The sequence below is a fragment of the Anabrus simplex genome, chromosome 2, assembly GCF_040414725.1.
Source record: "Anabrus simplex isolate iqAnaSimp1 chromosome 2, ASM4041472v1, whole genome shotgun sequence".
NCBI lineage: Eukaryota > Metazoa > Arthropoda > Insecta > Orthoptera > Tettigoniidae > Anabrus > Anabrus simplex.
Window position 1 is genome coordinate 363,424,984 of NC_090266.1, and position 27,823 is coordinate 363,452,806.

General features: G+C 42.2%; 1 protein-coding gene across 1 annotated transcript in view; it reads left to right on the plus strand.

The window, feature by feature from the left end:
• Window positions 1–27,823, plus strand: part of LOC136862832 (sarcospan) — a 233,893-nt gene that overhangs the window by 203,261 nt on the left and 2,809 nt on the right. Inside the window, exon 3 of the mRNA XM_067139100.2 lies at window positions 8,945–9,040. Within this exon, the coding sequence (XP_066995201.1) occupies window positions 8,945–9,040 (96 nt within the window). The remainder of the gene's footprint in view (window positions 1–8,944; window positions 9,041–27,823) is intronic.

The window sequence follows — 27,823 nt, forward strand, 5'->3', positions numbered from 1 at the left end:
CTAATTTCATCTATTCCTGCTGCCTTATGACAATGGAGTTTATTTACTATCCTTTCCACTTCCTCAAGCATAATTTCACCAACATCATTTTCCTCCTCCCCATGAGCTTGGATGTTTGCAACACCACCAGGATGATTTCCTTTTACATTGAGAAGATGTTCAAAATATTCCCCCCTGCCTACCCACTATACTTAACCATTTCAGGTCTAATTTCATCTATTCCTGCTGCCTTATGACAATGGAGTTTATTTACTATCCTTTCCACTTCCTCAAGCATAATTTCACCAACATCATTTTCCTCCTCCCCATGAGCTTGGATGTTTGCAACACCACCAGGATGATTTCCTTTTACATTGAGAAGATGTTCAAAATATTCCCTCCACCTCTCCAGTGATTCCCTGGGATCTATTATGAGTTTACCTGAATTACTCAAAACACTGTTCATTTCCTTTTTCCCTCCCTTCCTAAGATTCTTTATTACAGTCCAGAAAGGTTTCCCTGCTGCTTGACCTAGCCTTTCCAGGTTGTTACCAAAATCTTCCCATGACTTCTTTTTGGATTCAACAACTATTTGTTTTGCTCTGTTTCTTTCATCTACGTACAACACCCTGTCTGCCTCGGCCCTTGTTTGGAGCCATTTCTGATAAGCCTTCTTTTTACGTTTACAGGCTGCTCTCACTTCATCATTCCACCAAGATGTTCGCCTTTTCCCATCTTTACACACAGTTGTTCCTAGGCATTCCCTTGCTGTTTCTACTACAGCATCCCTGTATGCCACCCATTCACTTTCTATATCCTGAACCTGCTTACTGTCTACTGTTCGAAACTTCTCACTAATCATATTCATGTACTTCTGTCTAATTTCCTCGTCCTGGAGATTTTCTACTCTTATTAGTTTGCAGACAGATTTCACTTTCTCTACCCTAGGCCTAGAGATACTTAGTTCACTACAGATCAGATAGTGGTCTGTATCATCGAAAAATCCGCGAAAAACTCGTACATTCCTAACAGATTTCCTGAATTCAAAGTCCGTTAAGATATAGTCTATTATGGATCTGGTGCCCCTAGCCTCCCATGTGTAGCGGTGAATAGCTTGAAGAATGTATTCGTAACAGCTAAACCCATACTAGCACAGAAGTCCAGCAAACGCTTCCCATTCCCATTAGCTTCCATATCTTCCCCACATTTACCAATCACCCTTTCGTATCCTTCAGTTCTATTCCCAAGTCTCGCATTGAAATCGCCCATTAGCAATATTCTATCCTTGCTGTTCACCCTGACCACGATGTCACTCAATGCTTCATAAAACTTGTCAACTTCATCCTCATCAGCACCCTCACATGGTGAATACACGGACACAATTCTTGTCCTGATTCCTCCAACTGACAAATCTACCCACATCATTCGCTCATTTACGTGCCTAACAGAAACTATGTTGCGTGCAATGGTATTGCTGATAAAGAGCCCTACCCCAGACTCTGCCCTTCCCTTTCTAACACCCGTCAAGTACACTTTATAATCTCCTATCTCTTCCTCATTATCTCCCCTTACCCGAATATCACTTACTCCTAGCACATCCAGATGCATCCTCTTTGCTGATTCAGCCAGTTCTACCTTATTTCTTCCATAAGCCCCATTAATATTGATAGCTCCCCATCGAATTCCATTTCGTTCGCCAAGTTGTTTCCAAGGAGTCCCTCGCCTGTCAAATGGGAGTGGGACTCCATTACTCCCATAGGTCCGAGGCTTGCTTAAAGTGTTCTGAGCTCGGTTAATTCATGAAGCAGGATGCTGCCCTACTTGCACATAGTCCAAGTGAGGATCTCTTCTCTAACGGGTTATGGACCACCGGTGAATTGTATAGTCCTAGCCGCCTGAGCACAAGGAGGGCCACGACTCAGAATATGTCCGAGATGCCCACTCCCATTCTATAGCAACTGGTATCCCGACTCTCAGGACCACTTACTAGGCCACTCAGCCGTTGCCCATGGTTCACGAACTAGGACGTGACTACAGTAACCCACAAACATAAACCATTACAAAAATATATCGACTACAAATTAAATTACTTTTAACAATAAATTTGGTGGTTACACGGCTTCTCTGTTATCTCCGCACTGATTGCCTGAGGGGCTGCACGCAGCGGAAACTATCCTCATCAAATTGTGTCAGTTAAATCATAACCTGAACGTTCCCAAATTCGGCTTCCATAAGTAACCGAGGTTTAGTCCTCCTGATTCGTGAAAGTTTAATTCTCGAAAACCAAGTTCCAAACTTTCGTTAAAATGAAGGCTGACCACTAACGTAATACCAACGCAGGGCACCGCATAATCCATCATCTGGACCCTAATTAAATCGGAATAACCTCCAGTTCTATTGTGGACCGATCATTACTCTGTACGGACGTTTATAGAAGTTAGTTGTGCTTATGACAAAATATGACATTCACAAATTAAGGATAAATGATTGAAGGTTATTAAATTATTATTGCACCACTTGTGCCACAAATTGACATCATAAAAATGTTAAATAATCAAAATGCTCAACAACGCATATCACACTAATACTAAGTTACTTATTTGAATACTTACTCGGGATTTAATTGAATGAGTTTAACCGTCAACAAAAACTTTTAAAGTCACATATGGACGACTAAATAAAATAACATTCACACAGCAAAATGTTTTTCGTCGAAATGGTTAACATTAGTCAGTCAACTCCTTACGTATTTTGCGCAGTTGCTTATTTGGCGACGTCGTTTGAAACAATTACACATGTTTTCGATGGAAATCCTGTAGGAAAATTGTACATGATTAGTAAATCTTATCAGGGTAGCGTTCCAGTGTGTTAAAGAAAGAACAACTAAATAATCCATCTTCATAACATGTATATAGGATTCCCTTAAAATCTCCCCACCGAAAGAGTCAAACCGCACTTCCTAAATTTGCAATACAAATTCAGAAATACATCAATAACCAACGTTAACTTCAACACTAACATTAGTATTTACACAACGAACAACAAATTCAAAAAATACCCATGGACTAGTGGTGAACTACTCAGCTGTTACGTGTAGTTTCATATAGTTACGACCATCTTGTGTCAGGTAGATTACTCAATACGAAATAAGGATAAGCATCCTAGCGACAGTAGTTAATCGTACTGACCATGATGAAAATACGCTCCACTAACCATATCCCGTTGACATAACTCGACCACTAACATACAACATCATGCAATGGCAATCCTATTCACTCTCATCTATGTTCAACACTACCCTTATTTACAAACAAGAGAGAACAATCATCAATGTGGGCAATCAGTCCGTTCTAAATTAAAAAAAAAAATATCTACGTGAAATACCAACTGTCACTGTGTTCGCATGTCACCGAAAATATAATGTGCGAAGACTTATCTATCACAAACGGTTACTTCTAAAATCCGAATATCCTGTACATAACCTAAACATAAAATAAGGATCCGATCAACCTGTGCTATTGTCATGTCGTAACTCGTTACTTGTGAAGATCAGATCAATCTCCAATGAATACGATCCCAAAACCGAGGATCCAATGAGCCTACGTTGTGGTTAAGTCTCGGAATGATCATTTCCCAAAATATAAGTACAACAACTTCAGTCATCTATGACATCTCAGCTTCCCTAAATCCAATGCCTTCTAACCATCTAACCGGGCAAGGCGCTCTCAGGACAAACACAACACCGTAACGTGAATAATTTAAAGGAGGACAAATCTCTAGTGTAAATCCCAAATTAATTCTTTTCTAATGACTTCGAAATTCGAACTTTTGAGACCTAAGTAGAGACTCGACATTTAATGTTTCAGTTTGATGTATTTGGAAGACATAATTCATTATTTCTGTACAATTAATTTAATATAAAATCGGAACCATGGGATTTTCACAAACATATCACTTTGCACCGTCCCTAACAGAACGGGCTGCCTGACCGAGGCGGTAAAGGCATGCTCGGTTCGCCCGGAAGGACGCGGGTTCGAATCCCCGTCAGGAAGTCGTCAAATTTAAGAAACGAGATTTCCACTTCCGGAGGTGCCCATGGCCCTGAGGTTCACACAGCTTACACTAAAAGTTAGTACCAAGTTAATTCCTGGGGGCAAGGGCAGCTGGCCGTAGAACTAACCACTACTCCATTAAGTGCCGAGGTTACGGATAGTGGAAGCCTTTACCTTCCACCTCTCCAAGAGCCTTCATGGCTTGTACGTTGATAAGGCAGGAAACAGAACGGTTGATGGGGTATAATATTTATTCCTTTTAGAGAGAATGCAGAAAATGGTTAGGAGAAGGACGTACTAGACGTAGATAACATTCTGGACGTTGGATACTAACATATGCTGGAGAGAATTGTAAACCTGTAAGGTCTGCTTCTTTGTATGCGTTAGTGGGTAATCACAAAACTTCCAGGCAGCATTGCATCGCTTTTATTTACACATGCAGGATGAGCGCTTACTTGTTAGACAACGACCTGACGTGAGGCGTCATCGGGAGTGTACTAGCATAAAGTAGCCTACCACACTCGCATAACACATTTTGATCTGTGGTGCTTTTGGGCAGAGTCCTGCAGCAAGGCCCACCGCGCAGCACTTCAAACCCACGGGCTCCGGCAGCCCAGCCCGTGCAGTGCCGTTCTCTTCTGACGCGGCCCCTTACTGGCCCACAGCACTGGTCTCATACAGCCCACCGCAGTCCATCGCACTGGGTGGGCTCAATAGAATAACCTTGAGTACTTCGCCACAATAACATGTTCGCCGTGCGCAACGAAATGTTCACGTCACACTACTATTCGGATCACTCACTTTACGAATCCCCGTACGCTGATGACATATTTCAAAGTAGGCTAATCGCATTTTGGAATTAAACGGTAGAAATTTCTCCTTCACTGTAATAATAATAATAATAATAATAATAATAATAATAATAATAATTGAAAACAAACAGAAACTTTATTATAAACAAATATTCATCTGCAATTGACACCAACTTAACTGAAAATGAATCTAAATAACACAAAGCATATTCATAGGACTTCATTCGCGTTTACCTCAAAATAAAATACAAACTGAAATGACAACAACATAAACAAACCTGAACATAGCTTTTACTTAGTGTGCGTAGTTTATTGGTCATTGCTAATGGTGGTGGAATGGAATTACTTTGAATGAAGAGAACAGCATCAACATTGTCTGGATGTAGAAACGACCGTCGTGCGTTGAGAATGAAGCCCGCTGAATTGAAATTTCTCTCTGAAGCTGAACTTGATGCTTGCATACATAATACTTTCTTAACGATCTGGTGAAATTTTGGATAGTTTTGTCTATTTTTCTCCAATAGGACGCTATATCTATCTTCTTCCATTCCACAATTTTGCTTTAAATATCTTTCCAGCTCATCTGTTGGAATAGGAGCATCATGAACGTCAGTTTTTTATCTAATCATAAAAAGACAACATCAATCCGACTTCTTTAATCTATGCTAATATAATAGAGAGTGAGTGCGAATTTTGTTAGTTTGTGCATATCTGGAGCGTAATCTCAGAAACTACTGGACCGATTCTAAAAATCCTTTTACTAATGTAAGTATACATTATCCATGAGGGACATGGGCTGTATTTTATTTTCAAAACAATTCGAGGTGGGGGGGGGGGGTGACGGGAAAGATATCAAAATAATAGGCTAATATAGACGAAATATTGAATTTGTCGTGCAAGGTCGAAACAAAGCTCATTTTAAGCCCCTTGGTGCAAAGAACAAAACTCGGCAAGCCCTACGGGCCGAAAGCCATATTTTAAGACCCTAAAATCAACCGTTATGGAGATATTGGCACCAGACTACCCCTGCTCTCGGAATCGCATAAAGAAATGAACTCCCGTAACCATGGCAACGTCAGCTCCAGGATTCCACAGCAGCTAGATTATGCGTGTACGTTTGGGCATAGCTGCCAACCAAAATTTGTACACATAATCCCTGAGCATATACATAAAATCTTAACATGTTACAGACGTGAAGTGGTATTTATAACCTCTTTAAAAATAAAGAGACATGTATTATTTTGTTTGGGGGTGGGTAAAAAGGAAATGTGGGTTGGCGTGAATTTTTAAGATGAGCGTACCTACAGTATATCCCAAACACTTAACATGTTACAGTAGTGAAAATCGATATTTTTCAATATTTTAAAAATAAAAAACTGGTCTTATTTTGTTTTTGGAAAAAGCACTTAACGTGGGGGGGGGGGTAAAAGGGACTGAAAATGGGGTTGAATTATTTTTATTAGGGTACTGATATCTCAAAAACTGAAATTGTTACAGACGCAAGAATTGGTATTTAGTCTTCTTTAAGAAGAAAGAAATACGTATTATTTTGGTTTCGGAAAATCCACTTAAGGGCGTATGAAAGGACTGAAATATTAGTTGATATTAGTTAGGGCTGATAAAGGGGTTGAGTTCTTTTTATGCGGATACTTATACTGTATATCAAAACCTGAAGATGTTACAGATGTGTACAAGTATATTTGGAATCTCCTTTAAAAATAAAGAAACTTTTCTTTTTACTTGGAAGAAGACGTTCTCACGTCTACAGGTCTATGTCGCATGGTCATCTTAGCCCCAAAAGGCAATACCACAAACGTGGTTAACAAAGAGTGAACAGTACCGTGGAACTATTACTTTTATCAAATTACGAAGTCAACGCGAGAAACCGCGGGTAACTGCTAGTGTGTACATAAAGTTCACCGCAGATCGTACAGCACACAAAGTTAACGTCTTTCCCATCCCGTCAACTGCAGGCTTGAATACCAACCAAATACGAATTTTAAGTTTAGGATCCGGTTCAGAATTCTTGTATTGTGCGGTTTTTAGTTCGTTTGCTTCTTCTTTTTTACTTCACGTTTTTCTGCCACGGTTTCTTTTCTTTTGGAACTACAGTCCATATTCCTTTCCGATAACAGGATAGACGGAGAAGTCTAACCGAAAACCACAGCAAATTTGATCGTCTCCACTCGACCGTAATGCAACGCACTCCGCTGATACCGCAGTACACTGTACACATTGAAGCAGTCAGCCCATAGAACTAACACAGCGCTGTCCTTGGATCACCGTGTGCGAATGACATAACGCTGCCCAGACCGGCCCGTGCGATGACGTCACGGGCGTCGTATGTTTGAGCCTTTCAAAGCCCATTGCAGTCTACTGCCGAAGCAGCTCATGGGCTGGGCTGCTCTGCAGGACTCTGCTTTTGGGTATAAGATATGGCAAGTTTCCACCTAAACCGTGGAACACCAAATTGCACTAGTGTCCAAACGTTAAGCATAATCACTAAACGAGGCCATACCGCCTGATAGGAATGTCAGACGGATTGTTGAACAAACGGTAGCTGACTCACACACCATAAGTCACACAACTTGTCCAAAAACAGTGTCAGAAAGGTTCTGATAGCTACACCTTTGACAACTAACAAAACTTGGCAATGTCTTCTACAACAAAATAAGCTGTTAATAGAGTGTATGGTTACCCCTAACGGCCACACATGCTTCGCAGCAACGCGGCATGCTCTCCATCAGATGGTCCAAGTGCTCTTGTGGCACTCGACCCCATTCCTCCGAAAGAGCAATGCGAAGGTCTTGCAGGGTCCTTGGTGGAGTCTGGCGGGATACAATTCGCCTCCCCAGTGCATCCCAGGCATGTTCTATAGGATGGAGATCCGCAGACATCGCTGGCCAGTCCATGTGATGAATGTCTTCCCCAGCCAGAAATCCATCCACCTGAGCAGCGCGGTGCGGTCGGGCATTATCGTCCATTAAGAGCAATTATGGACCAATCGCACCTCTGAAGAGTCGAACATGTGGTTTCAGTACCTCATCACTGTACCTCCGAGCGTTAACAGTGCTCCTCGGACCACCCATGAAGATGGGCAGGTCTGTACGGCCATTCAACATGGTGCCGCCCCATACAATGACGCCACCACCACCATACTGGCCCCGTTCCACGATGTTCCTGTGGTTACGGCTACCAGGTTCTCTCCAGATTAATGTGCGGTGGGAATCGTTCAGCAAAGTGAAGCGGGATTCATCTGTGAAAAGCACATGCCTCCATTCATTCATGGTCCAGTTTCGATGTTGATGGCTCCACAGTAAAGGGGCCCGTCTCTGTGCTGGAGTGAGCGGGACCCACACCGCTGGACGTCGGGCAAACAGCCCTGCTGTCTGAGCTTCTGGTACACAGTTTGCCGGGAAACGGCAACCCCTGAGACGGCTGCAAGCTCCGCCGACAATTTTCTTGCAGGTGCACTCCGATTTCGTCGGGCGGTTAAGGCCAGATATCGGTCCTGCTGTGGGGTGGTTACCCTTGGTCGGCCTGATACTGGCCTACGACTAACATATCCTGTGTTTCGAAATCGTATCCAAAGCCTGGAAACGACACTTTATGGCACATTCAAGGATACGGCGACTTCAGTCTGTGTCTGGCCTGCTTCCAGGCGGCCGAGTATTCTATCCTGCAAAACGGGGTCCAAATGGCGTCGTTATGCCATTATGTTGTCACCTTTACCACGAGGCTACACTCCGCACACTATAACAGGGCAAACATGACTGGGGGAATATGAGGCGCAGGCACTGGCTGTGTTTACCTTGAGGTTACGCCGTTAGTCAAAGCAGGGAACACTCCTTTCCTATACAGAGCGTACACGTAAGGTACGTAGGTGCATATGTCGTGCGATTTGCGGTCTATTTCCTGTTACCCTGCTTATTCGTAACTTATGCTTAACTTTTGGACCCTAGTTTACATAGACATCATAAGCACACGGTTATCACAAAGACTTTACACGTAGTTAGTATGCTGGGCAGTTGACCACAATATCTCAAGCCCCTTAAATAGAGCATCAGCAAATTTTAATAACGTTTGTGTGTTTTATTCCAGTTACTCCTGTCCGGAATTTTCGGCCTGGTGCTGCTCTGTTGCTGTAGAAAAGATTATCCTGGCCAGCCTCTCGGGATATGTATGTTTTCAGTGAAGGTAAGTACCTTTGGTATTTTCTTAGGGTCAAAGTAACGTTGCTATAAGTCTGCTGTATAGAATAGATTGCAGGATCGAACTCTGGCGCAGTTGCTTGGTATTTAAGAGTGCGTAATTGCGAGAGACCTGCATTGTTAAATGTACTGAATTATTAAAGAATCGACCGTTATCAGGGCGAATTACAACTATCTTGGCCGGGTTGAATGGCTCGGAAAGTTTAAGTGCTGGCCTTCTGAACACAAGTTGGCTGATCGATTCAGGCTCAGTCCAATGGCATTTGAATGTGCTGAAATATACAGTAGATTTACTGGCACGTAAAACAACTGTAGTGGGATAGAATTGCGGCACCTCGGCGTCTCCGCAAATTTAAAAGTAGTTAGCGCAACGTAAATCAAATAAAATTATAATATTACTAGCGGGACGTATAGTGAATAACATTGTAATATTGTTAGAACTCTCTTGCATCACTTAATACGGAATAAAATATTGTTGGAACATCAAACCCATCGCGTTCAACTATTTTTAAACAGCAAATTTCGGGTAATGTCGGTATTTCATGATCTGATATATGTTATTCCACATATGTCCGACACCTTGGTTGAATGGTCTGCGTTGAGGCCTTAGGTTCAGATGGTCCTAGGTTCGATTTCCGGCCGGGCATGGGATTTAATTGCGCCTGATTAATTATTCTGGCTCGGGGACTGGGTGTTTGTTTGTCCCAACACTATCCTCTTCATGTTCAGACAACACACCACACTACCAACTACCAGAGAAACACGCAATAGTGATTACATCCCTCCACATAGGGTTTGCGTCAGGAAGGACATCCGGCCGTAAAACAGGGCCAAATCCACATGTGGTACACACTTCGCACCCGCGACCTCACAAGTGTGGGAAAGACGGTAGAAGTATAAGAATAAGATATGAAATGAGATTAGTTGATTTGTTCTTCTAAATACCAGATGTACTCAGTTGCACGAGGGATGTACAGTATATTCAAATTGTCTAACTCCTAAATGACACTTCATAGCATTTTAATCAACAATTACCGGGCGAGTTGGCCGTGCGTTTAAGGGCACGCAGCGGTGAGCTTGCATCCGAGAGATAGTGGGTTCAAACCTCACGCTCGGCAATCCTGAAGATGGTTTTCCGTGGTTTCCCATTTTCACACAAGGCAAATGCTGGGGCTATACCTTAATTAACGCCATGGCCGCTTCCTTCCCAGTCCTTAGGCCTTAATGCGTCATTGTTGTGATTATTTATGTATTGTTCCTCTTGACAGAGCTCTTGCTCTCTGGAATCCTCTTTATCAATTAAAAAATAAGTCTCAGGGGACATTTCTGTTCTCTTTTCTCTTTAGTTCTAGAGCCCAGAGCCAAAACTCAAAGGAACGAGCAGAGCAACCTGGTAATAACGGGTGAGTCAGCCGCGCCTGACATTTCTGCTTTTGATGATCCCAATGAACGTCAGTGGGGTGATGGTCGATTTTCTTTTGCCGTATACCAAGCTACAGTCGCCTTTAAAGCACTTACTGCGTCATCACTGTACGACTTTTTTTTGCAAAAACATGTATGCGACAGGTATTTACACAATACATCAAACTGTCATACGGTTATGTTAAATGTACGTGCCAATTATAAGCTTTCGATTGGTGTAGCCTAGCAGTCCTGGTCATTTCTTCGCTATGTATTCAGCAGATGTGTATGTTGACTTGCTCCTCATCTACGGCGAAGCAAAACAGAATGCACAGGAAGCACAGCGCCTGTACCAGGAAATATTTCCACACAGGCAGCAACCAAACGCAAATACGTTTACGAGGGTGGAGCGACGTTTGCGTATAACTTCGTCACTTTCCCGAACAGGTCCTGTTACGTCCGGTAAAACTGCTGAGATTGTTTTGAACACTTCCCGGGAGAATCCTCACTCGAGTACCCGGACAGGAGCACAACAGGCCAACAACAGCCAGTCGTCTGTTGTAAGGATATTGCATTCCAGTTTTTTTCGTCCGTCTCACCTGTAACTACATCAAGAACTCCACGGATGAGATTTCGAAACTCGTGTGTATTTCCGTGCCTGGATACTGACGCAAGTGGCAAATGATCCAGTGTTTGTATCTCACATTTTATTTTCGGACGAGGCACGATTTCATAATAATGGCTCTGTGATTCGTCATAATATGCACTACTGGAGTGTTGAAAATCCCCACTGAGTAAGGCAGGCAGCATTTCAGGCACGATGGGGAGTAAATGTCTGGTGATCACCTAATTGGACCATATTTCTTTGAGGATCATTTGACAGGAGCCCGGTACCTACAATTTCTTCAAGAATAACTACCATTGCTGCTAGAGGATGTGCCCCTGGGCGAGCGTGTAACCATGTGGTATCAACACGAGGGAGCCCCCCCTCACATGTCAGCAGATGTTCGTTGCAACTACCTGATTGTTACACTTCCCGGTCGATGGATAGGAAGAGGAGGCCCTGTCACCTGGCCTGCTAGATCGCCCAATTTGACGCCACTGGACTTCTTCCTATGTGGCTAATTGAAGGATGTAGTGTACGGTCAGCAGACGGAAAATCCTGAAAGCCTTCGAAACCTTATTATAGAAGCCTGTGAATCCGTAACACCCACAATGCTACAAAGAGCCCGAATGGCAGCGGCGTGTTGAAACGTGCGTTACTGCAGAAGGCCATCGATTTGAACACTTACTGCGCTAACAGGCTCTAGCTCAGTCAAGCGGATTCAAACCCCCCAACCACTGGGCGAGTTGGCCGGCGCGTAGAGGCGCGCGGCTGTGAGCTTGCATCCGGGAGATAGTAGGTTCGAATCCCACCATCGGCAGCCCTGAAGATGGTTTTCCGTGGTTTCCCATTTTCACACCAGGCAAATGCTGGGGCTGTACCTTAATTAAGGCCACGGCCGCTTCCTTCCAACTCCTAGGCCTTTCCTATCCCATCGTCGCCATAAGACCTATCTGTGTCGGTGCGACGCAAAGCCCCTAGCAAAAAAACCCAACCATTCTATCCTCGTCCAGCCCTGCTTATAAAACATCCAAATAAGCAACCCTAAAGGCCTAGAACAGTGCCAAAATAAATAAATAAATAAATAAATTAATTAATTCATTCATTAGTTAAATAAATAACCCACGACGTGAGGGCATTCGGATACATTGTCTCTGTAGATGATTCTCGAAGTACAAAATGCGAATAAAATTATCAGGCTCAAGTGGGATTCGAACCCACCTACCAAACGCAGCTGTATTAACAGCACCGCAGTTAACCTATGACAACACGGCGACTCCAGCGAGTAGTTTTCCAGAAAGCCCACTAGATGACTACTACTTCCGCTTCACAACTGCACACACGCTTTCTATCAGTATGCCATCGCTTTTAGCGTTCATTTCGTACCCTACTGAAAGCTCATAATTGGCACGTACTTTTTACATAACCGTATGACAGTTCGACGCATTGTGCAAATCCCTGTCGGATACGGTACATGTTTTTGCAAAAGCAGTGGTGCAGTGAGTGATTAAAGGCGACTGTTGCTTGGTTTACAGCAAAGGAGAATAGACCAAATCGACACCTGTGACGTTCGGTGGGATGCCTAGCAGCATAAAACGTCAGGCGTGGCTAACTCACCCGGTATAATCCCTGACCAAGGACCAAGGGGAAAGTTTTCATTCCCCTCCCCGAAGGGGCGGGCCACCTAGAAGGTAACGCCTTCTCTCTGGCCAGAAGATTTGGCGGGTTTGGAGGATTTGCAGGAGTCGGAAGAGGGGAGAAAGCGGTGCTGTATTGTATGGGGATGTGGTGGGGTTTGGCCTCTTGGCTAAGGGGTGCAGTTTTGATCTCGTGCTTTTTATTGAGAATTTTACATTGAGTTACATATATTGAGTTACATACATAGAGTTTACAAATACATATAGTGATGGTACAGTTTGCAGGTTGGACGTGAAGGTTTAGTAAGGAGTACTAGGGTAGGGTTTGGGATGTAAGGAATAGAGGTCTGCATTATCTCGGATTTTTACCGGCGAGTACCGCTCGCCTCTCTGGCTCTCGGGAGAATGCGGCCGAGCGTCCTGTGCAGCCGGTTGCAGGCTACCGATCATCAGCGACTGGCCGAGCGCGTCAAACGCTCGGTCGGTCGCCAGTAACCGGCGGGCTCAGTGCTAGCCAGCCAGTGAGCTGTGCTTCGCCGGACTCGAGATCATTGGCCACTACTTTACATTAATCCTCACCTATTTCTTTTACAAATGTCTTTCGGTTTTTACTATCAGTTCTATAACCTAAATATTACAAATGTATATGTTACATTTGAAGTGTGTTAATATGTTGCAGACTATTGGATTTTCGTCTTTGAGGTGATAATGTATCTAATAATTATAACGTTATGAACTGTAATGTCTTCATATATACTGCTAATAATAAGAGTTGGTGTCTGACATTTCTTAGAGGGAGGTCCGTTTACTGCCTGCCGAGGTGGAATAAAGGGAGTGGCTGTGTGGTTGCCATGGAAACGAGGATGGGGCGACTGCGGTTGCCATGGAGATAACACTTCAGGGCAGCTCGTCTTGCTGGGAGTTGCCAAACCTGTCACTGTCACTGATAAGAACCTGATTGTTTGTATAAGAGTGATCGCAAATGGGACGACACCGCCTGGCCAGGTAGTCTACAACAGATCACAGCGGTCAGAATGAAGGAGGAAACAAGTGAGCCGGAAGCGAGGGGTAAGAGTATGTAGAAAGGAATGCTGGAATGTGGCAACATCGTGAAATGGCACGTGCAGTGCTCCTCCCTCCAACCTTACCTGTCAGACGCCAACTCTTATTATTAGCAGTATAGTATTTTGTTCCGTTCGCTAGATAAACGTGGACACAGTAATAGTGGGCTATGTGTAGCCTATCTCCAGACTCGGCCACATACTTATACACTGTACTAATATCAAATGCAGGATCAAGAAGAAATGCAGGATAGTTTTTAAACAAATACTCATCAATTTTATTTTTACAAGCGTTAATTTACAAACAAAGTGAAAGTGGCACTGTAAATAAAATTACATGTGAATCATAACTATACAATTCGTTTTTCGTCATTGGTGCTGCCTGATGCACAGGATTCATTTGTGTTCCTGGAGCTACAACTACAGATGGCGGTTTGCACTTCTTCCTGTGAAGTAAATGAAAGTAGAATCATACATTCATAGCGTTTGAGGAATGTTTCCTTTCTTGTGATTACGTGGTATGTTCAGAATACTTACGAAATTGTGATGGATTAATAAGAGATCATCCACCTTGTTTGATTCCAAGCACGATCTTTTGCTGGACAGCAGGTGACCGGCCTGGCTAAAATTTCTTTCGCTGGCAGCACTAGTGGCAGGAATGCAGAGAACTCTTCTGACTACTACCGACAGCCTTGGAAATAACTCCGCATGCGTTTTCCACCACTTCAAAATGTGGCATTCGGCACAGCTACAGTCGGATTTGGAGAACGAAAGGTACCTGTTGAGATCATTAGTAGTATTTGTGTGTCCATCTTCGTCGTCCTCATCCGAACTCCAGTCCACCTTGGACTTTTTCATGGGAAGAACTTGGTCACTGTTTGCTTGAATGGGCTCTAAAAATGAACAAAACATCCGTAATGCATTCATGTCACCTTTAAATATGTATCAAAGTTAGGATACTGGTTATTAAAAGCTATATTTCCAGTGAATTCCTATATATATAGCAAAAATTACATCAAAACGCATTGTGGAATATTTAGGTTGCGAAACCCTTCCCAAATATTGTACATTTTAGACGGCATAATTGCTGATCTAACGAAAGGTGGAAGATTAGACAAACAAACATTCGTTTTGTTGTCATTAATGATTTCCCGGGCCGTACTTAAAGACATGATAGTGTATAGGCTTTTGGGCTTATGCCGTGTCAAGAAAATACAGCCTATACAGAAACATTAGCTTACTATTTTTTTTCAGTGATTCGACCTTACCATTTACAGGCACATTTACGAGCACAATCGTCGAACTTCAGCATACGCGACCTGCTTTTCTTCTGCTGTGACTTTTTCAAATGACGTCGTGATGGCCATAGAACCGTGGCTTTGTAACGGATAGCCTCCAATTTGCACTTCTGTCTGTTGAAATATGCTGGTCTCGTTTTTATTTTCGTCATGCACTGAAAATGATAAACAATATATACATAATTAAATTCCGATAATTCAGCAGGTTTATAAACGATCGTAACTTATAAAAATATTTCTTACTTCGTTGTCACTCTCTTCTGGTTCACAATGATGTAACAGACGCATGTACCAAGGCAGCACACGTTCCAGCCTTGTTACACTTTCCAAATCCAAACTCGCTTCTTTAAAGGGGGTTAGAAAAGCGATAACTTCTCGTATGCACTCTTCATGGAAAGTGTCTAAGAGTTTCGATTGCCCGCGGGATTCTAATAGATCTCGAATATTGTCAATTAAACTTATGATGGAATTGAGCATTAACAGTATACTGTTCCACCGCGTTACAGCTTCTTGCTTCATAGAGTGCTGCAGACGCCCCGAGTGACCCGATCTCTTCAAATAGCCTACTATAGCTCTTGCTGATAGCAGACACGACAGGATTTCAGGAGCTTCATCTTCTAAAAACGTCTCTTAACATGTGTGACGAAGCGCAGTCATCAGGCAGTGATCAAAGCAAGGCAAACGGTCGTAAGATTCAAGTGCCTTCTTCATATTAGCTCCTTGGTCGGTGACAAAGTAACATTTTGTAAGATCATTCTTGTTAATTGCTAACTCAAGCAACCGCTCTTCGATTTCGTGCCGAATGTTCTCTCCTGTCTTAGATATGTCCGCAAACTCAGTTGTTAGCAAAACAAGCGTTTCTAGCTGCCACTCATCGTTAACATAATGCGATGTCAGAGTCAAAAAAATTCTCTTCTTGTAGTTATCAGACCACAGTTCAGCGTCTAAAGCGCACATTTTGTTCTTTATGGCACATACTAGCTTGGGCACCATTGTCGCCCGTATCTTTTCGGCCGTTTCTTTAATATGCCGTGATACAGTGGTAGGGTGCGGAAGAACATCTTCTATATTGACTTTGCCATAAGTGGCGCCAATATTGATGAGCTCCTGCGAATAATTCTTGAAGCCAATCTTACTACAAGTATTTAACGGTAGCAAATCTATTCCACTTATATCGACCAACTTATCAACACCAACTTTCTTTATGCTGCTTGGTACTGCACGTGTTCGGTGGAATTCTGATCCTTAGTTACTTTTGCAGCGCCAAATCATACCTGTTTTGCTTGGCTGGTAAGAAAGTACAGTATCACATGTGGCACACTGCACGAATCCAGAAAAAGCCTGCGTGACAGGATCCACTACAAGTGCAAAGGATTTCCAAGCTTCACTCTTCGCCACCTCTTCCGACATATCTTTCTTCTTCAGGACTGACGAGCCGCTCCTAATTCTCTCCAGAATACTTCTCTTCGTTTCTTGAATGCAGCGTTTACGACTTATACTTGGTTGATCCATAACGCTGTCTGCACTGCTCAAAGCCCAGTCACCAACTGGTTTTACACACGATGTCTAACGCATTCCGCACTGTAGAGCGCGCGGCGGTTTTACTGTCACCGACCGGGATTATGATTACGCTCGAGCGCCCGGCAGTGCTCGACAGTTCTACTGATCACCGAGAGGTGAAGGGCGACCGGCCACATGGTGTATTAGACGGCCACAGCCTTATCACAGCGTGGGCTTTTCCCAGCCGTCGAGCAGAGGCACGAAGTGGGCAATGCTCGAGAGGTTGTTTTCTTCCAAATGCAGAGCTCTAGTATGGAAGTGGAGGGTTGTTGTAATATTGGCAATGGATGTGGCTAGGAGGCGGAGAAGGTCTAATGTCGGAAGGGGCGGTAGGAAGAAGCTAGTTTGGGGAATGGGTAGGTGAACGGCTTGCGGCGGTGGGGTGGGTGGTGGGGATGACCGGGGGGCGACGGTGAGAGTTGTTGGGAGAGGAGCGCAAAGTATGGGGTGGGGAGCGAGAGTGCTGTACTCGGTGGTGCTGGCTGTGAATTCGGACGCCGGTGGTTATCAGGTCTTGTACTTCTTCTTCGGAGGGAAGTTGTATTCGTACCATGAATGTTGGGCCGTTGCTGTTGTAAATGCAATATGCTCGGCGGGCTGGGACGCCTGTTGTTTGGAGTTCTAGGATGTCTCTTGTTGTGATGGCTGGGTCAATGCTTCGAATGACACAGCTCGGAACTGGTAGCTGCTGAGGTGCTGGTGTTGCGGCGGTTTTATTTTCTTGTGAGGCTGGCTGTGCTTTGGTGGTTGCATCTGTTTGGTTGGCATGGGGTTGCCGAGGACTAGGTGGTATGGAGTTTATGGAGGTGATGGTTATTGACATTATGGGAGAGGGGTGAGTGGTCGTGGTAGTAATTATGGAAGTATGGGGAGGTGTGTAGGGCGAAGTAGTGATGGTGGTGGTGGTGGTAGTAGTAGTAGTAGTAGTAGTAGTAGTAGTAGTAGTAGTTGATGTGGACGAAATGGAGGTGGGGGCGGTGGAGGCTGCTGGGTTGTTCTAGGTTGATATTCATTAACGGTGGGAAGGGTGGTAGGATTATTGAACATTTGCTGCAAAATGTATTCTGCAGTTGGCACCACTTCATGAAGTCTGTTGTTGATCTTCGCGCCGCAGGCTTCGAGGACTGCTGTTTCGTCTCCATCTCGTAGATATGCCAGGACCTGCGTTGAAGGCCGAGAAGTTGATCGATCCCTGAGCCTGAGAACATCGTGGATTCGGGAGCCGGACTTGAGAAGTTCGCTTAGGATGAAGTTCTCCGTGAGGGCGGTGTCCACACCTGTGATGAGGCAGGAATACATGTTGTACTGGGGAGGCGACAGGCAACTAGGCGTCTGTCTATTAATTATTCTTGGGCCGACTGAGTTGCAGATAGAGTTGAGAGCCACCCAGCCGAAAAAAATTTGGAGGTGTGTTGGTTTTATCCCGAGTTTCCCCTAGTCCCTGACACTGGATTTAGCTCTAAAGGTTCTCGTGTAAACTCGCCATTGAGACTGCCAGAACAGTTATTAAGAGTGCGCATAAAAAAAATATAATGGATAATTACCTATTACTTGATTGAATGCGTCCAGCATAATGTTGACAGTGGTATAAACAGTGCGTTTGTCCGTAATCGGTGTGTAGGTTGTGATATTTATTATGTCTACTTTATTTCATATAACTTCGTCGTAAGGACCTTTGATAGTTGGGTAACGCAAATCTTCATAAACATCACCTACTCGAGTACAAAATGAAAATTAAAAGTCGTGAGTATAGGAGAATTCGAACCTCACTGCTCTGAGAAGCAAGGTATATACCATGTCCACACTGCAATTTAAAGTCCGCAGGTTTACGCATTATTCCTCTGCATTCACTGGCAGCACGAAAGTTCTCACTTCGAAAAAGTGCTTATGTGTTGCTGCATTATGACCCTGTTTTAAGGCTTTAGTGAACGCTTCAACAGCAGTAATTACATGACATAAGGCATTACGTCTGCTGTATATCATTTACGTTCCGTAGTTTATACCATAATTAAAAAAAAAATGTCAATTGCGTTGAGACGAGCCTGCTCTGTATGGTAGATAATCCACACGTTCGAAATTGGTCGCAACCTGTCACGTCTTCTGCAATACACTCCGCGATTTTCTGTCAAAAAATGGCTGCTTGGGCTGATCAGATACGCAGTTCTCCAACGGCACACACAGAGGTGAATATACAGTAGTCTACGCTGTACAGTAATATTTCGTAAATATGATTACAGCAGTAGACTCAACTCTACATAAAAGGGTACGGTGTTTTTAAGATGGGCCTCACTTACTGCTTCTTATACGGCATTGTACGGGGAAGCCTACATCACGCTAAATGTGCTCAAACTTGTTTTATGGTGTCGCGCAAAATGCGAGCGAGGGAAATTTAATAGGTAGTCGGTTGCATATGTTAAGTAAAAAGAGGCGCAATTGATTCACCCGGTATAATCAACAAAGGCTGGGTTGTGGGTCGAACTCCATTGTCGTTTGCCCCGAAGATGGTGTTCCGCGGTGTCCAATTTTCACACCAGGAAAATGCTGGGGTTGTACCTTAATTAAGACCACAGTCGCTTCCTTCCCAGTTCTAACGCTGTCTCAGTCAGTGCGGTGTAAAACCAACAACAAAAGAAAAAATAACACTGGGACTTCGAGTGCCAATAAAATGTTGGCTCCATTAAGAACTATAAATAAATCAGAAATTTAAAAGCACATTTCAAGGGAAAGTGTATCCAATGACATCAGACCACACGGTATCCGAAACGATCCATGGTACTCCAACTTATTTTTCTTCTTCTTTAGCATCTTCTTGTTATTCTTCTTCATCGTCTTCTTCCGCCGCTTTACCCCCCCTCTAGTGCGGTCGTAGGTGCAAACTGTGTGAACATTTGGACTTCGTATGATTTTACAGGCGGATGTCCTTCCCAACCCTACCACTGTGTTCAGCGATGTATTCATTGTTACGTGTTTCTTTAGTAGTTGTTAGTGTAGTTATTTGAATGCGAATAAAAAGGAGTGTATTGGGACAAACATAAACATCCTGTCCCCGAATCATACGAGGCTAACATTTTCGACCCGGCCGGGAATCGAATCCGGGTCTCTGTGAACCGAAGACCTCAATGCTGACCAATCAAGGAACCGGAAATCCATGGTACTCCACCAAATCTTGGGTTATTTGGTAGTTGGGCCATTAATGGTGAGCCTGGTCAGCAACTAGGGTTCACAATTGTCCCCGTATGGGCGGGATTGACCTTGACCCTCCATTACGTCACGCCCACCCCCACCCATGTCAGGTCAATGTCACGCTGCACTTCCCCTTCTGATACTTAACCCCAAAGTGTTCCCTTAGTATTGCCATTGTTGTTGCTATAATTATTATTATTTCTCGTATGGCAATTATTAGAAAAGCAAGTGTTTTATGAGAATTTTTGGTCTGCCTATATACCTGTAATTTTATTATTAATTTTTAAAATTAGAGAATTCATGTACGATGATGTTGTTTTTAGTGATAAATGATAATCTACCTCTCGAATGGCGAAGACGGTGCGTGAATTCAGATAATTTACACTTTTTACATTAGTGCTTAATGAATCCCACAGGTGGTAATCACCGATTTAAATGTTTGGAGCATTGGTTAGGATATTCTTACCCGTAATAAATTCTCTAAATTTACGCACTATCTTTGCCATTCGAGACGATCTTTTAGATTAGCATTTGCCACTAAAAACATCATCTTACATAACGGGTGTTCAGCGGACTGGCAGCCGGTTGGATTCGAGCCACTGAAAGAGCAACGGTTTTTTCCAAACGCCTCACATTGTATGCTGCAGTGGAGACAAAGCAGGACTTCAATGAAATAAGTATCACATTTCAAATTCCCAGGTGTTTGGACAGAAATAAATATATTTCCGAGTACTGTGACTGATAGAATCTGATGATACCTTTTTTTTAGAATGAAACATGCCATTCTTTGTTTAATATTGTGTATTCCTTGTATAATAGTGTGTTTTTGCAGATATGTTGGAGTGTAATATTCATATTTAGATATAGCAGATATCTTGGATTCTGGAGGTCAAATGGACTGTATCGCGATTGACCTGTCTAAAGCATTTGATAGGGTGGATCATGGGAGACTACTGGCAAAAATGAGTGCAATTGGACTAGACAAAAGAGTGACTGAATGGGTTGCTATATTTCTAGAAAATAGATCTCAGAGAATTGGAGTAGGTGAAGCTTTATCTGACCCTGTAATAATTAAGAGGGGAATTCCTCAAGGCAGTATTATCGGACCTTAATGTTTTCTTATATATATAAATGATATGAGTAAAGGAGTGGAATCGGAGGTAAGGCTTTTTGCGGATGATGTTATTCTCTATAGAGTGATAAATAAGTTACAAGATTGTGAGCAACTGCAACGTGACCTCGAAAATGTTGTGAGATGAACAGCAGGCAATGGTATGTTGATAAACGGGGTTAAAAGTCAGGTTGTGAGTTTCACAAATAGGAAAAGTCCTCTCAGTTTTAATTACTGCGTTGATGGGGTGAAAGTTCCTTTTGGGGATCATTGTAAGTATGTAGGTGTTAATATAAGGAAAGATCTTCATTGGGGTAATCACATAAATGGGATTGTAAATAAAGGGTACAGATCTCTGCACATGGTTATGAGGGTGTTTAGGGGTTGTAGTAAGGATGTAAAAGAGAGTGCATATAAGTCTCTGGTAAGACCCCAACTAGAGTATGGTTCCAGTGTATGGGACCCTCACCAGGATTACCTGATTCAAGAACTGGAAAAAATTCAAAGAAAAGCAGCTCGATTTGTTCTGGGTGATTTCCGACAAAAGAGTAGCGTTACAAAAATGTTGCAATGTTTGGGTTGGGAAGAATTGAGAGAAAGAAGAAGAGCTGCTGGACTAAGTGGTATGTTCCGAGCTGTCAGCGGAGAGATGGCGTGGAATGACATTAGTAGACGAATAAGTTTGAATGGCGTTTATAAAAGTATGAAAGATCACAATATGAAGATAAAGTTGGAATTCAAGAGGACAAACTGGGGCAAATATTCATTTATAGGAAGGGGAGTTAGGGATTGGAATAACTTACCAAGGGAGATGTTCAATAAATTTCCAATTTCTTTGAAATCATTTCGGAAAAGGCTAGGAAAGCAACAGATAGGGAATCTGCCACCTGGGCGACTGCCCTAAATGCAGATCAGTATTGATTGATTGATTGATTGATTGATTGATTGATTGATTGATTGATTGATTGATTGAACTGGTGTGTTCGACAAACTGAAAAGCTTTTAAGTTACATTTAAACATTGTAAGTATAAATATAATTGAAGTTGCTTTTATCATAATTGTGATGATATTTTTCCTTCGCTTCGACCAAAAAAATGCATGGAAACACTGATTCTGTTGACAAATACATAGCGCGTAGCACCCCACCGTTCCAAGTCTTTCGGTGGCAACTTGTTAAAATAATCAGTTGTAATCTGTCGTTGTGCAATTGTATGAAAAAGTACTTTTGAGACTGACATCAGATCTGTGTTCAGATCGCTCTGCAGGAGAACCTCATGAGACTAAGTAGAAAAAAGTTAAAAGATACTGCCTTTTTAAGGAAGAATGGTTAATAAAAAATAGAGTGGAGAAAGCGGATGTTTAAGGAGGACAACTTCATTGTGGAGAGCAGGCTGTATGTTCAAGTAATACAGAGGAAAATGTGCATTGCAGAGTAATTGTGCTACAAAAAAAAAAAAGATGGTTTGAACAGAGTAACGATGTCTTGCTCTTTTTCGAAAATGTTTGTTATAAAAGAGTCAACAGAAGAAAAGCTTGTGCCAGTAGCAGAAGTTGTATCGGTTTCGTGTTGTTGCACATTGTATTTGTTATAAAGCCCAATATTGTAGTAATAAACTCTTACTAAAAATAGGAACTGATTCTAAAATTGGCGAAATAAATTATGGAAGGACAAATATTCGCAGGATAGTTGAGAATGCTCTAGGTCCTCATGCTCAGGAATATCTAATTCAAGATCCAGCAAACAAGGAGTGTTCTTTCAGCATTAATTCAGATGCTTCAGAGGTGGAAAATGATTTTTTATCTTTAACTGTGCAGTATTAGATGATGAGTCATTCGCTTCTGTTCAGACCTTTGACTTTACATCTTTTTCCTTCTTTCTTTCACCTTCTTAAGCATTCACGCAGTTGGTCGTTATTGAACAATAATGTGGAACCGAAATAATAATTTTCGAATTAGTGTAGGGGTCTCACAGAATCCACGTCAGTACAATGAAGTACGTGTCAGTTTTTAATAAAGTATGATAAAATTTATAAATTCTGTGAATTTTTATTTATTATACCTTATGATATAGTAATTTGGTATTTATTCATATAGTTTTTTTGACGAGAACATATGTGAAGGTTTAAATTATTTTCGGTCATTTAAATTTGTCATGTTTATTACAAGTCAGAGTACGTTACGTCGAATCTTACACCAAACCGTTTCCTACAATGCATGCTAAACCCATCGATAATACTTTACTCATGAGAACTTATTAATAACAGTGAATAATTTTAAATTTATTTCTGGGAGTCACTCAGGAACAATATCATTGAGGTCTCACTTCAGCAGATGAGGGCTAGTGAAGCTAAGTTCCAAAATATGCAAACACTTTTGAATAAAAGTGGTCTGGGTTATTAGCATATGGAGGTGATAAACACAGCAGTTAATTATGAAAAAGTTTCGGTTTACCAAAAACGCTCGACAAAAAATGAACGTGTAATAAAAGCGAATTGTAAGTGTCATATGTTAAATAACTATGTGAACTCTGCTGTGAAAGTGTTCATGTTACTTGACATTGAAAGGCTAGTCATTAAGGTCTACAATGAATTATCATCTTCTGCAAAAAAAAAAAAAAAAAAAAGATTTAAGAATTGAGTATTTCTATAATTTTGTTGAAACAGAGTAATGCACATTTTTGAGGCATGTACTTATTTGTTGGCTGCTACTGAGCGACTCGTATTAAAGTGGACATCTTTGACGTCCTGTTTGTTATCTCAAGTAAAAGAAGAGCGTACAAAAACTGGTGGACGCATTTTTGTGAGAATGAAGAAGATTCGGTTCTATTAAGGTTTCTTCACAATATACTCAAAGTATTTCACACAAGCTTTCAGCAGTTGGAGCGAAATTTATTCACAGCTACTGGGTTAGATCCTGCCATGCATAAACTGAAATTAGAACGTGAAAATAAACGAGCAGAAAATTTCAAGGGCAGTGAGGCTAAGGAAATATTAAGGAACTTGTATGAGGGAACAGAAATAAATTTGGATCAAGTTATTATCTCTTCTTTGATAAAGCATTATATTACCTTTTAAAATCGTATGAATTTTCAATATTCCGTCGTTAAGAAAATGGCAGATTTATGTTTGAAATCTCTCCTTAATTGAAGCTAATATTGACATTTTGGGTGGTGATTTCCAACTTTATATTGCTGAAGATAAATTGTATGAAGAGGATTATATTTTGATGGGTGGTGATTTCCAACTTTATATTGCTGAAGATAAATTGTATTAACTTTCAGTAAGGGCTTTAAGGGAAGATGTGTGTGCAAAAGCGAGCAATTGTTTAAAAAGCTCCTGGATGTAGGGAACTACTAAAATTAGTGTCATTTGTTTTGTCAGTGTCAGTATCCTCCAATGCCTATTACGAGAGAGCTTCTAGTATAATGGATCATATGTGTACATACACCAGGAACAGGCTAAGTGGCAATGAGCTGAAAGCAGAAATTCAGGTTAAATCAAATTTCAACATGTCATGTGCTGAGTATTTCGGTTGCACAAAGAACAGCAGTGTTTAATTAAGGATGGAGGGTCTCTCGATAAGTACAGATTCAAAAATCCATCTGAGGTTAAGATGACTACAAATATGTCCCGATCCACCAGCAGCAGTTATTGTGCCCAGATGGGAAGAAAAATGGGCCATGCTGAGTGTAAAATAATTAATAATTGGACCGCTTCGTGATTTGTTCGAACGGTATCAACAACGACAAAAATAGATCTATCCTTTCCTGTGCCCCTCGTATTTTCTGGAATTGGTTGATCCAAAGTTCAGATCCTTATCAACAACGCATACTGTAGAATTGGATCCCGTGCTGAAAATAAGATTGTTCAGCAATACTAAGTGTGGAGATCCAGACTTGCACCGAAGTCATATAAAATTGCTGGATGCTTCGCTGACAACTCGAAACGACGCGACGAAGCGTGTTTCAAGCGTGTTCGAAAGAGAAACCTGCACGACAGTCCGAACGAGAGACATCCTCTGTTTCCCAGTAGCCATACTGATGGAAGATGACATTTCCCTGAACGCCTTGCAATGTACAAAACAACGATCTAATTTGTTCGTGATCCTAACATGAAGCCGCCCCTGAAGTGGACGATATTTAATGAACTGTGTACACTTACCCGTTGTCGCCTTATCTCTGGGAAGACTGAATCTGAACTGGTCCGTAAAACGTATACAGCTTAATTATTTCCTGCTCCAAGCTCAATGTTTTCCGTACCGAAATAATCAAACCGATTTTTGTGTAGCGGTAAGTGTGGTGTATCTTGCAGACTTTTGTACATACAGTCCTACTTCTTGCAAGCGTCACGTTGGGTACAGTAAGCCTGAAAATTCTTCCCCTATTGGCTGCTCTCAGTTTTCTGCGAGGAATGATGTCTGCAGTTCCCTGACTTCGTCATCTAGCCGTTAGGACTAAATGACGATCATCTCCTGACGTTCTCCTTGAACGCGTATTGGATGAGGATCTCACATTATTGGAACGTCTACCAGACCTGGGAATGATGCTTTATGGCATATGTAGGACATGGAACAATGTCTCAAATTCTTCAATGATTTTTCGTGGGATAACATTGTCGATGCAGATCCTTTAAACCACAGCCATAAAATGCACACCAATTCCATGTCAAGAACACTACACCAAACTGACCTTTCCATCCTGGCCATGATGTTCTACTAATATTTACTGCGCCGTTTAATGACCTAAAGAGGCACTATTTGTGCCGATAACTTGGGATTCAAATGGTGTAGTCCACTATTACATTGCATATAATATGTTTTAAACAGTCTGTCTACAATGGCCATTTTGGTCTCTAGGCATCGGGTGAATAAAATAACAAAAGGTGGTTAATGTGCGCAGTTTTTTGAAAGTGAAACTATACCTGAAATATTATGCAGATTCCATTCATGGCAGGAATGTGAGCAAGTGCGATGCAATGTTCTGCTTTTTGCGGAGCTGCTCGTTCCAGGAGATACCAATAACTACGTTGTAACTACCTGCTGATAAATGATGGTGTTAATAATAATAATAATAATAATAATAATAATAATAATAATAATAATAATAATAATAATGCCAACTTTAACACAACGACTCCCCTGTGGGTGGTGGACGTAGACGAAGAATACACCTACGGTATCCCCTCCCTGACGTAAGAGACAAATGGAAGGGGCCCCAGAGGGTTTTCAACTTGGGAGCGTGGATTGGCAACCGCGGGACCCTTAGCTAAGTCCTGGCATTGCTTCCACTTACTTGTGCCAGGCTCCTGCCTGATCTTCCTTGGTCAAGTCTTATTCTTTTCCTCCCCGATGGTATTAGAGCATTCGAGGCCTAGGGAGTCATTAATTTTCACGCCATTCGCGTGGCCCTTCTTTTTCTTTTTTTGCTCTCTCTACCCCCTGTGGGTGGGGGACGCAGACGAAGAATACACCGACGGTATCCCCTGCCTGTCGTAAGAGGCGACTAAAAGGGGCGACCAAGGGATGATTTATTAGAACCATGAAACTACTTGCGATTAGTACCATCGCGCGGGGAACACCATGGGTCGCCTTTACTCACGAATGGTACCACTATGTTAGGTACACAACAGGTTTGTAATTAGCAGCAATAGTATGGGTTTTACAGTACACGTTGTGAGAAACATCACGGGTCTGGGTGTTGCCTGTGATTAGTACCACTATATGAGCGTCGCCGTGGGTATGCGTTGCCTGTAATTAGTACCCACTATGTGAGGAACACCACGGGAATATCGGCTCCCGTGATTACTACACCTAGGTGAGGAAACCAAGGGTTTGCGTTGCCTATGAGTGGCGCCATTATGTGAGAATCACCATAGGTCTGCGTTACCTGTGCGACGTACAATACTTGTGAGTAGTTCCATAATGTGTGGAACACAGTGAGTCTACGCTACTGTTGATTAGTACCGCAACATGGCAAATACCATGGTTGTACTTTACTATTGGTAAGTACCATTATGAGGGGCCGTTGACCTAGATTTTTGACCCCTTTAGACAACAAGCATTCTCGATTGAGGATTGTGCTTCAGAGGCAGTCCCTTGGTCATTAATGCAATTGTTTATGACAGTTTCTGGGAAAGTGGGGCATTGCGGTTCGGATTCACTGATTGTTTTCAATTCATATCCATCCATTCAGTCTTCATCATCACGTTTTTTATTCTGGTCAGTGGATGATATTGAACTTTTAAATTTTCATTACATTTTGTCTCATTTTGTACCATTAGGGGCCGATGGCCAAGATTTTAGGCCCCTTTAAACAACAAGCATCATCATTATTAACACAACAGTACCGTAATCATGTAAAATTGGAATTATCTCGAGTTTTTCGTTTGCTTTCCTAGGTTATATTATTGTTTAAAATGAACTACATCTAATCGTATCCTAACATTCTGTCCGCTTTACGTTGGCAGATTACCATCCTGAATCATAATTTTGCTGGACTAAGTGGCTCAGACGGTTGAGGCGCTGGCCTTTTGACCCCAACGTGACAGGTTCGATCCTGGCTCAGTCCGGTGGTATTTGAAGGTGCTCAAATACGTCAGCCTGATGTCGGTAAATTTACCGACACGTAAACGTACTCCCGCGGGACTAAATTCCGGCATCTCGGCGTCTCCGAAAACCGTAAAAAGTAGTTAGTGGGACGTACAACAAATAACATTGAATCATAATTTTTAAACGTAATCAACTATTTAGAAATCTGAGGAAAAATTATGATGAGATCTTACTGGAAAGATAAGCAGTCTGAAATACAGACCGGTGTTAGAGTCCTGGTTTTCGGTTCTTACAACGAAATAGAAGTGACTGATGGGAATGACATTTGTCATAAATTAACTGATGAGTGAAAAGCACTTTCCGTGCT